This window comes from Cryptomeria japonica, chromosome 8, assembly GCF_030272615.1.
Source record: "Cryptomeria japonica chromosome 8, Sugi_1.0, whole genome shotgun sequence".
NCBI classification, from domain to species: domain Eukaryota; kingdom Viridiplantae; phylum Streptophyta; class Pinopsida; order Cupressales; family Cupressaceae; genus Cryptomeria; species Cryptomeria japonica.
Genome location: NC_081412.1, coordinates 387,860,784 through 387,872,873, shown reverse-complemented (window position 1 = coordinate 387,872,873; position 12,090 = coordinate 387,860,784). Strand labels below are relative to the sequence as shown.

The following is a 12,090-nucleotide window of genomic DNA, read 5'->3' as shown; positions in this document are numbered from 1 at the left end:
GTTATAATACTGCTGTCATGATTTATTTGCATATTAATATTGTTGTTATCAGTTATTGAGGTATCTCTCTTTCTCTCTCTATAATATATTTTGCAAAATTCATATATATTGCTGCCCCCTGTCGTCCCCAAAAAGTTGCCCTCATACTGCCGTCCCCAAAATCAATCCCCTGTCGTCCCCCATCCCTAAAAACATCATGGAACACGACATATTTCCAACAAGCAAACTATTGTTAAACATTTCTTGTCATCACACAAATCTGCAAAGAATTCTCAAGAAAAATCAGGGGGTATCCATTAAATACCTATTCGTCTCAAGGAGGAAACTGTGGCACCCATTTTAAGCAAATGGTCTCAAATTTTATGTCATACAAATATAAGACAGCCAACTAGAAGATGAAAGACTTCTTGCCATTTCTTATAAAAAGTATTTATCTCATTTTCAACTAAAAAAATATTTGCAAAAATATGTATGTGTGATTAAATCAACAAGGCATCAATGAAGATATAACACTATCACATTTAAACAACAAGAAATTAAAAATTCACACTCAAACGATTGCCAACCTTTAAAATCACAAAAAAGAAAATTACACACATGAAAGAACTATTTTATAACAATGGCATCAACCTTATACTAAAGCATGTCACTCAACCTGCATAAAGTAATTATACTCAAAAATAAAATTCATGATTGCCAAACTAAGAACCCACCTATACTAACTACTAAAAAAATTGGAAGATGAGCCCACCTAAACACAACTTTTGAACAATGAATCTAATATAACTTAAAATTTGAAAGAAATAAAACATGAAGCATGTTCCCTTATGAAGGGCCTCTTAATGACAATTTAATGCACAAATACATAAATATTGTCAGTCACAACAAGTTACATTAAATCTTGTATCCAAACTATCAAACAAAAGTTAAAGAATACTTTTTGAAATACACTTAACTACGACCTCAAAACCAAATGGGTCTAACGGAAATCAGAAATCATCTAAACTCTTACCTAGGTCTTACACCCAATATTGTGTAGCCATTTACTATAAATTAAGCACAAGTAATAAATCTATACCATAGCATATAAATAGAACAGTATCAAGCTCATGCCCAATAGCTTTCCTATGACATCAAGAAAGAATTTTAATATTACTCAAAACAAAATATGACCATCCAAAGTTACTACTCTTTAGTAATCACTAAGCACAAGAGTGATCCCCTGTTTCACATAGTTATGTCCCAATCTACTCAAAAAGATATAATTTTAGTAGAAAGTGAATTCAAAACTAATCCATCAATTAGGTTTTTAAACTAAAGGAGAACCTCAAGATGTGAAAGTTAAATATATACAAATGCTTAACCAAAATACCTGCAATCTGTATTTCAAACCCCTTTGTACAACACGGTTGCCACATTGCATATCGCAAGGACAGATAGGGGTGCATTCAGTAATAAAGTCCCTGGTGATTGAAAAAGATAAAGGAAACAAATTAGTAAGAAATATACCAAATAGAAGTAGTCTCATCAAATACGAAACAAAACCATAGCAAGGATCTTTTTTCCAACCTAAGCAGAGTTGTAAAACAGCCTAGGAAATCAACAGTGTTATCTATTTTCTTAAAAAAGTTATTTTCTAGGAGTTTGTTTCAATTACTCGATATAGTAGCAAAACAAATAGCAAGCCATTCTTTAACATGCTGAGCATGCAAAACCAATTGCCAAGAATCAATTATACAGAAGGTCAGAACTACAACAGCTATCTTGTTAATAACGCTTCCTCATAACCAACAGATTAGACAAATTCTTGTCATATAAAATTAGCCTAACCATAAACTGAAATTTGATTTACGAATACCATGCAACCTTGAAAATATGATATAATTGAAGGATCGAGAAAAAGCATTAAACATAATAACTAGTCAAACCCCAGTTCAAATTCAAATTCAAATTCACCCACCTTAGATTTTGGAAAAACAATTAATGGCAAAGAAAGCCCAATCATATTCAACTTCAAATTTGAGAAGTATGAATATTTATAATATTTAAAAATGCTATGAAAGGTAAAAATTTCAAGTGATAAACCAACATCGCGGAGCACAAAAATAATGTGTTACTCAAATGGGGCTACTCTAGATAGTCATAAGAAGTTGAAAGTAGTAACAGCTTCCATCCCCCTCTTTGGGTTTCAACAAACTTGATTTCAATGGGGCTTGCTAAATGCAACCCTAGACCACCTGGGCTGACGAACTCCATCGAGCAGCCTACTTCTCTAAAATTGACCTAAGATCGCGATATTACCAAATTGTTGGTTGAAAATTTTGTACACTTGGGGAAATATGAAGAGCACACGGTTATACTGAGAGGGGGGGGTGAATCAGTATAACAACTAATTTTACCAATTTGAACTTTTTCAACTTCATTCACAAGTATATAAGTTATCTCATAAACATATTCATTGCACACCAATATTCATATGTGATCTAAATAATATGAACACAAGTAGACCACAAGATATATGCGTGGAAATCCTTACGGGAGAAAACCACGGTAAATCAATATATATATATATATATATATTTCTTCTTTTACAATATTTCGTAGGCACCAACTTACTAGAGGCACCAACCCCTAACACTATTTGTGAGCACCAACCCACAAGAAGCACCAACTCCCAAATCTGAATTTTGTGAGCACCAACTCCCACTTCTGAATTTGTGAGCACCAACCCACTGGAAGCACCAACTCCCACTTCAGAATTCGTGAGCACCAACCCACTTCACATAAATCTGAAATTCCACCTTTACAATGTTGCTGTAACAACGGATGATGGACAATTTGATCTTCTCAAATCTGCATATATTCCTTCCTCACATGCATATACTCTTTTTAATAAATCTGCAACTATTCCTTTCACAAATATCTCTTCTTTCATTCACAAATCTGCTATAATGCCTTTCTCTACAAATCTGCCATACAAACTTTCTTCACAAGAATATCTTTTACAACTACTCTCATGCTGATTCATACCTGTTCTATCATTGATTCACTTCAATGTTCTATATTTCTTAATTACCAAATCTGTATATATATACTATTCCAAATCTTCATTTATTCTTATTCATCAATCTGCTCATGTATCTGCTTCTTCACTTTCTTATACTGCTGTGTATATATGATATACCTTTTTTTATCACAAACTGTACGCACTTTTTAATCTGCACCCAAATCTGATTCATAATCTGCAGCAAGTCTTCATCACTCTCTACTTATTTTTGAATAGTCTTCTTTATGTTCACATCATTCTTGTCACACTTACTATATACTACACAGCTTCAATAGTTACACTCACTTTTTTCAATCTCTCTCTCTTATATACATTCATGTCTATTTGAAAGGACATATACTTTTTTGAACAAATATCTCTATCTCTTTTTAAATGAGTCGTATCGGAACAATACTAATGACACCTCTTCAATTTAATCTTCTTTTAAAGGTAAACATAATACTTGTTAATTGTACCTTTTCTTATATTAAGACTAAACTTTAAAATCATACCTTTAATAAAAGTCTTCTTACAAGGATCGTGTCTCTTCAACAGCCGAATAATTATCGATCATGACTTAGTTATGATCTTGTTTAATTATCGAAAGGTATTATCTTTAGTTATCTTTATTTATCAAAGACTACGTTGGACCACCGATTACTTTTGTCTTGAACTCCTCGACATTAGAGTTGATACAATTTTGATCATGACAAAAATATGTCTATCGGTCATATTGTTTATGACTGTAAGCATCATATTTACTGTTTTGACGGTCTTGTTATTTTTAACATCTCTTTGGAACATATCAAACATAACCACAATACTTCGTTTCTCATAATACATATCTGGAATATATACCGCTGCACCTATAGTCTGGTTACCGTCCCTTGGCTTTGACAAGTCGGTCAATATTTGAATGAAGTCGTATTTCTTGTGATGATCATTGCTGCCATCTTCTATCTGCTCTACATTAACTCATCGTTTCCTTCAATATTGGTCGCTGTTGTTTTAGTGATCAAATCATATATTGTTGCCATAATAAAACATATCGACCACTTCAACATAGTCGATTGCCATCACTGTTTGTTTGTATATTTATTGCTGCGTGTACCATCATCTATGAGTAATGATCGCTGTTGCTTGATCATATTTTAATCGCACATTTTCACCAAGTGCATCGGATCAACATAGTAGTTTTATTATAATATTTAACAAAGTCGCTTCTTTGTCTAAGCGCTACCTTCACAATAATCGTAGCCTGTAATGTTATTGTCACTGCCACTAATCATCCACAAACTTATACAGTCATCGAATATGACTATATCCTTCCCAAAATACTTTGATTCGCTGCTCTATAGATCGCTGTCTTAATAAGTCTCTGGATATCGAACAATACTAATGATTGTTATTGCTATGCATTATGTGGACCTGTGAGGAAGTCAGCTGCCACTATGTTTTTGTCTTTTAATACTACTTAATCATTATCGTTGTCTTAGATACTCCAACGCTACTTCAGCCAGCAGTGATGTTCATGGGATCAATCATCTTCACTGCTCACAGTAACCTTCGATTTCATTATTATCAATGTTATCGGGCTTCTTAGTAATCTCCTCATCTTCCATTGAAAATAGTCATCGATTGTCATCTTCCATGTAGTCGATTATCTCAGTCGACTTCTCATTATCACCATCTTTGTCTACAAATGCACAATACTTCCTCAAAGAGTTAACCTTGTCGAATATGCCCCTTTATTATATTTTTGTAGGCTGTTGGCATGAAAATATTTCTTTAATGTTATCATTGATTACTGTTCAAAGACATAGTCGACTATCACATGCCCACAAAATCTGTCATATGTTATGTTTATGCTGTTAGACATCAACTATTAACTCATTATGGTTGCTGTTATGTAAATCAGATGTACGCCATTCTGACACTGCTCATTGTCTAATTTTTTGTCATTACATTGCTCACAGCTTTGTACAGATCTGCTCAATACTTCTCAGATATGCTTATATGGTCTGATACTAATGCCTTCAGATATGCTTTAAGTTTATATTATACAAATCCACTTGACATTCTTATGGAATCAACCAACATATTCTGATGTTCTTTCTGACGTGTATGCTGACTTGTCATAACAACTTCATCTTTTATGAATTGCACATATACTCATATACATTGTGAATGTCTTCTTGCATCTTTGACATCAATGACAATATTTCCATCAAAATATACAAAATTGTGGTTTCAACCACAGCGTGTGAATAAAACTCTCATAATTAAGGGAAGGCTCCCCCTATCTAACTACAATTTTGAAAATAAAATAGGATGGGACATCAGTCTTTCTTCTTCTTTCAAGAAAGACAATATCCTTTTCTCTTCACAGAAAAGGATCGCGATTTGATATAAACAGGAGTAACCACTTTCAAGATGAAATGAGAGAAAGGAAATGAAGTTTCCTGAAAGTGCAAAGACTTCCATCACTTCCTTCGGGACGGGACAGCAATATCAAGCTCAAAGACTTAATTATGTAAAGTCCTATCTACCATTTTCTATACTAATGCTATCAAGAACAAATTATAATAGCTCAAAGACTGGAATATCTTATTCTTTTCTACTTAAAACAACGGGAAGTAGTATAAGCTCAAAGACTCGCAGCTATTTCTCACAAAATCTACTCCTAAAGTCTCCTAAGAACAAGTGAAAGCACAAAGACTTACAGCTTCTCTCAACAAAATATTTATTTTAATCTATATTAACCTCAACTACTTGCAGCACAAAGACTGCAAATCAGATGTGATTAAGCTCTTTAAAAAACACTTGCAAAAAAGATAATATAGAACACAAACTCAAGTATGTAGCACAAAGACTCAAAGCTTGAGAAATTTCCTTCTATTCCTTCCAATTCTGGAATTCACACATGAAAGCTCAAAGACTTGTTTGCTGTAAATTGGGCAAAGTTTTTGCTTGCTTTCCAAAAGATAAAAATTACAATAGACCCCTCAAGTATTTATAGAAGAGGAGCCTTGAGAAAAAGGTGGGAGGATCCTAACTAACTTGAGAGATTCTCTCAACCACCAAGACTTATTCAATAACTAACTAAGACTTATTCCAACTACAGTCCTAATTGAACACAACTTGTAGTTGCTTTACATGTAATTACAAAAGTGCAAGTAATGAGTTAACTTGCATTTTACAAAAAGACTTTTACATGTAACTTGTCAAAAGAAAAACTACAAATAAAGATTACAAATGTGGAAAAATACAACTAAGTGTTGAAAAACACTTAAGTTGCATTACATGAAAACACGAATCCTTCAAACTTCTGGATGATCATTTGTAGTTCATTGGGATCCGGTTCATGGGTGTTCTTGACAACAACCATGGTCTTCACAATGGTATCATGGCATCGAAGGAGCGCAGAGCTATTTTTCTCCAAAATGGACTGGATTTCATGCAAAACGATTTGGTGTTTCATCAACATTTGAATTGAAGAGGCTGAGAATTGTTCGCTCCTCCGTTCATTATGTATCCTCATCTACAAATCAGCAAGAACTTCTTCTTCTGGAATCAGCTCTCCATCCTAACTTAGTATGTTGCAAGAGGCCTTTTCACAATGAGAGACAATATCTCAGAAAACTTCACCCCGTAATCTCATTGTATCACCAATCTCCTCAATGAGGGATTTAAGAACAAGGACTTTATTTTCTAGAAGCTCGTCAAATTCCAAGTACATGACCCTGGAAGAGACGATGGCATGGTCCTGTAGAACGCTCAACTGTTGTTGGGGCATGGTATGCCAGATTGTCAAACTATCTTCAACACTTTCCAGATTCTTTTTGAAAATATCGGAAGTCTGATCCAGTTTTTCTTCAACGGTTTCCAACTTAGATATCATCTGAAAAATATCTTTCATCACTTGTGCACATAGATCATGAAGTTGATCAACCCAGGAATCCAATGCTTGTACCTTCTGAGCAGCCCTTTCCACTCTACGAATTGATTCTTAGGAACCGGAAGAACTTATGGAGTTACTCCCTTCAACAGCAGGTTTTGTGATTTTATGAACAGCTGCCATAAGTTGTCGGTTTTCCTCTTCTAGCTTATCTTTCTTTGCTAGAAGTTCATCACACCGCTGTATCAGTGAAGCTACAGAAAACTGAGCATCATGTTTAATCACCTCATGCGTTTGCTTACCCAATTCTATCCTTGTAACTTTGCAATCAGCAGCTGACATTTCTTCAAGTGGCTTAACTCCAATGGGTTCAACAATTTCAGCTACCTTCATCTTATTGCTGTCAACAGTTACTCTGGAGATAGTCTTGGCCTTTTTAGCAACCTTGGATCTGGACTGTTTTAGTTGCTGATAATCAAAGACATCAGGTGAGATTTCTTGCTTCTTCCTTTTTGGAGTAAAAGAACTAAGCCATGGAGGTAAAGCCATCAACTCTCCTTCAGTAGTGTTGACGTGTCTGAAGTCGCATTGCTACAAACTCCATACGGCCAACGCAGAATAGAATAAACTTGTTGAGTATCATATCCTCTCTTGAAATAAGGAAATCCCTAATGCTATTTCTCGCGCTTGATCAAAGGGGATAACCTCAAGGTTTCGTTTGTCAAGTCTTGACTGCGGGATTGCTCAGTGGTTTGATGTGTTTTTCGCTGGAAACACAAGGGGACTTACGGTAGGATAGGTAATTGTTGGATGAGTTCCCCAAAACTTTAATGGTCTTACTTATCAAATGGTTTAAGTTGAGTTGATACTGTTTTCAATAGAACTATGGATTCTCTTGATAAAAAAAACGGAAAAGGGGAAGGATAGGGAGAGAGAGAGAGCTACAGAAAATATAAATTTTAACTAAGATAGCAGATTCAGTAAACAGACGGACACCTCCAAATAACTAAATTAAGCATTACCAACCATTTAAGCACAATACTTGCATGAATCTAGTGCGATCTTCAAAGGAAAATTGGATTTTCATGTTATCAAATACAACATCGGAATTTTGATATTCATTCAGTGAGTATTCAACAACCGAACTAAGCATGTGAAAGGTTCAGATTAACCATGCAGAGGGAAAGACAATCAGTCATTCCCTAATGGTATGAACAGCGAGGATTCTATCAAATATTTACTTAGAAAATGCTATATAAAGGAAAGAAGCATAACTGAAAAATTCGAAATTAATGAAGAAGGAGACTATGCACTCACAAAGAAACTTGAAACAGTCTTAACTTTGCATTAAATCCTGTAAATTTCGCCAGAGCTTCAGCAACAATCCAAGAACTTCTTACAAAATGAGGGAAAACCAGTCCCTTAAATAGGCTTCAAAAATGGATGAATGGCCAAAATCTAATCTAAACAAGTGGCCCAGATTCATCCATAAAACATGGCTGCCCATACCCATAAATGGGCGGCAAATATCAACAACCACCCCAAAGGAAGTAATAACTACCCCAAAAGGTAATTAGAACTTATCCAAAAATAATCCAAAAAGGTGCATACACATAAAGTTTTACATTTAGTTGACTAGGAAGTCAAACATGACCCTTTGGCCAAAAAGTGCACTTTTCAAGATTTAAAAAGAAAAAGCACTTTCTAGGAAAGCACTTTCTCTTTTCCATTTGTAGATTCCTTTTCCAAGAACTCATCTTCACTATGCAAATATTCTTGCCAAAGATCACGACCTGCCACACACTCCTCACGAACATACTCCTGGAACCTGATGCATAATTGGAATAGCAGACTGAATGGAGGCATAGGAGGATGACGAATTTTATATTGCATGCCCTCGAGATATTGGTCCACGTGCTTCAAACCATCCTTCCAGCTGGAATGATTACGCTCGAAGCACAACATGTCTGACTGGAATTGACCAGCAAAACTTAGGTCCTTAACGGAATAGGTGATCCTATCCGTCCCTAGTCTTTCTTCCCAGTCTGGGCGTATCACTTTATCGGATAGGGCATTTTGTCATCCCGAGACCATTGATCGGAGGATCATTTTGCCGAGTTCTTGCATGGTGTTCAGAATTGTCTCGCACGCATCGTGTTCTTTATCAATGATTTCTCTTGTGTCATTCTTCATGGTGATAGTCCAGTACCATTTGTAATGCCCCGCCAGGAACCCTAAAGGAAAACAACACAACTAGGCAACTAAAGCGTGAAATAATTTTTTTTTGTTTGTTAAAGACTAAGTGCACTAACTAAAACCATTGCACGTTTAATAACACAGCAGAAGTCTAACATATGTTTTCCTAAGGGTAACCAATGAAGATTAATTCGTAGATTATAGTAACACCACAGTTAATCCAACTGTCCATTTAATTAGATAAATTAAATGCTTAAGTTTAAAACTACACATACATCCAAATCTCATAATGAAAAAATAAAAGTATTCCAACATATCCAATTCCCATAAAACATTTAAACATAAGATCAAAACAATAACATTCATTCCACTGACATAATATTACAATATCCATAAATACATGGTTTCCAATAATGCCACTAATTGCAAAGTTACAATATCAAGGTTACATAAAAGTCTGATACAAGGACCACAAGGTCTCAACTGAACAATGATCTCGAACAAGAGCTGGTACATGAACCACGAACCAAGAAATACCAGCAAAGCCTTTCCTCGCCTGAAGATACCATCCAGAACATCTGATGGGAAGTGGCACTACCACCCGACCATGTGATCCCGAAATGGAACCACCCCACCGTGCTAGGAGATAGTAGAAAACCCTCTCGCAAGCAAAGTAAGACAAGTACAAAAGGACTACAAGACTCTGCAACCATCCATGTAACACAACTCACAAAACACTAGTGACTCTAAGAAGATAGTGGCATCGCATAGCTTGATGGTTACCATGGTACAGCCTCCATAGGTCCTAGCCCCCATCCTTAGGTTTCTCCTGGTAACCTCTCCCGAGCCTCCAGTTCCAACTAAGTCTCATGCGGACCCTACCAATTCTTTCGTGAAGACAAGGTGGTAAGTTTGTCATTCCAGGCCTTCTCGTAGCATTATGAGCCCTGTACAAGCACTACACCTATGCACGAGGTACATTATCTTAATTAATATTTATCTCACTCCCCCCCAATATATTATTAAGTTATCACTTTTTAACTGACTTTCGACAGGTTATCCTGTCATCCACTTCGGGCACGGCCCCCGCTCGAAAGCCACTCTCTCACATAGGACACTAACAGGAAATGTCTCTCTCTACGAGAACTCTATGGCGAAACAAACAACCATAAACAGTCCTGACAAGCACAGGTGAAGGATACACAAATACCAACCCAAGATTGACCATTTGGACAAAAACACACAATGGCTCATATCAAATAGGTTATACAACATCACCTGGTCTAGGAGAAATAATAACATAGGACACAACGACAAATCAACCAAAATTGCAATGAAATTAAGCTTGACTGCAAACACCATTTACACAAGATCCTAATACATGCAATCTTTTCTTAAAACAGCCAAAAGCACAAATAACTTGCAATTAAAGATTTTCCAGACAATAAGAAAATACAACTATATTGATACAAAGAAATCAATTTTGTCATTTATCCAATAAGGTTTTCGGCTCTGCTCTGCTATTTGGCGAAAATGCGAAATTATTATACAGCGAACTTGTCAAGGTTTTCGGCGGGGGGGTGCAGACAGGTGTTTGCCACATGCCCGAGGAGTATCTCTGTCTTCAGTCCGCCATGTAAGAAAAACCCTGCAAGAGACAATACAATTTCAAACGAAAGGCGGGATTCGGTTTACAGAGCAGGCGATTTTGGGAAAAATGATGTAATTAGGGCAAAAAATGCCGAAGCCAAGTCGCTACCCTCCGATGGAAACTGGCAAGTCTTTCGCTCGAAAAAATCCAAGAAGAAGATGGGCAAACGAAGAGATATATCTTTAAACTTCGATAGGCTCAAACACACAGCCACAAATCAATCTCCGGCATCTGGGGCTAATCTGGTGCCGCTCGGGAAAGTTAGAATTTTTGAGCCAAAACCTAAAATAAGGCAGAGGCGAATATGTAATAGCCCGGCTAATTTGATGGAACCCCAATTCAATTTATATAGCAAGTGTGGGGTTTTTGCAAAATGGACAGGATTTGGAGAAGATTCAAAAAAGATTATCAATTGGTGGATGGCCCTATATCCGGGACAGGTAAGTATCACTATCCTAGAAAATAATTTTCTTGCAATTTTGTGTGATAATCAAAATACAAGGAATGACATTCTCCATGGTAAGGTAAAATTGTATAAAGGCTATGGTTTTTTTCGATGTGAATGGATGCCGAATTTTGACCCACACTCACAGAATTTAAATAAATGCCCAAGATGGATTAATCTGGGCACATTACCAGTCGAATATTTGGATTTTAAAATCTTAGAATACATAGGGGAACATTTTGGGTCTTTTTTGGGCTGTGAAGGATTAGAAAGAGAGGTTTTAAACAAGAACATCAAAATCTTAGTAGAATCTGACATTAATTCCCCGGACTTAGAACCCACCATGCTAGTATCAAACAGGGGGGAATGGAGCATTCATCCCACCTTCTATGATGGGGTTATAAATGAAACTGATATATGGCTGAAAACATGCCCAGTACTGGTTAAAAGTATCGATCAAAAGGAAAACCCTCTTTCAGATCAGTATGAAAAAATCACATCAAATTCATCCCCTCTACATGCTAATTGCCCTCCAGTGGCTAACACAGATGAAAATAAACACAATAATTCCTGTAATATTAGTGATCTGGATAAAATAATAGATGAGGCAAATTCTATAAAAGAAGAAGCCTTAGTGGAGATGTCAAAAAGAATCTCCGATTCGGTGGATTCGTTGAAATTTCCATCTGAAACAAAGTCAGTCGAAAACTTGGGACAAGATAATGAGGCAGATCAAGAAGAAATGTCTTCTAGAATGGCTGCAGCTCTAGAGGTATTCAATAATAATGTAATTGAAAATCTTTCTCCGGAAGAGGAAGCTGAGAAGAGGTTTCTAATTCAGGAGCTCTTGGCTT

The 12,090-nt window shown here is 36.0% G+C and overlaps 1 protein-coding gene across 2 annotated transcripts in view; it reads right to left on the bottom strand.

Annotated features, from left to right (window-relative positions):
• The window catches only part of LOC131066847 (uncharacterized), a 258,474-nt gene that overhangs the window by 121,526 nt on the left and 124,858 nt on the right, over window positions 1–12,090 (bottom strand). For both annotated transcript variants that reach the window (XM_058001714.2, XM_058001713.2), the window contains one exon: window positions 1,373–1,463. In XM_058001714.2, the coding sequence (XP_057857697.2) occupies window positions 1,373–1,463 (91 nt within the window). The remainder of the gene's footprint in view (window positions 1–1,372; window positions 1,464–12,090) is intronic.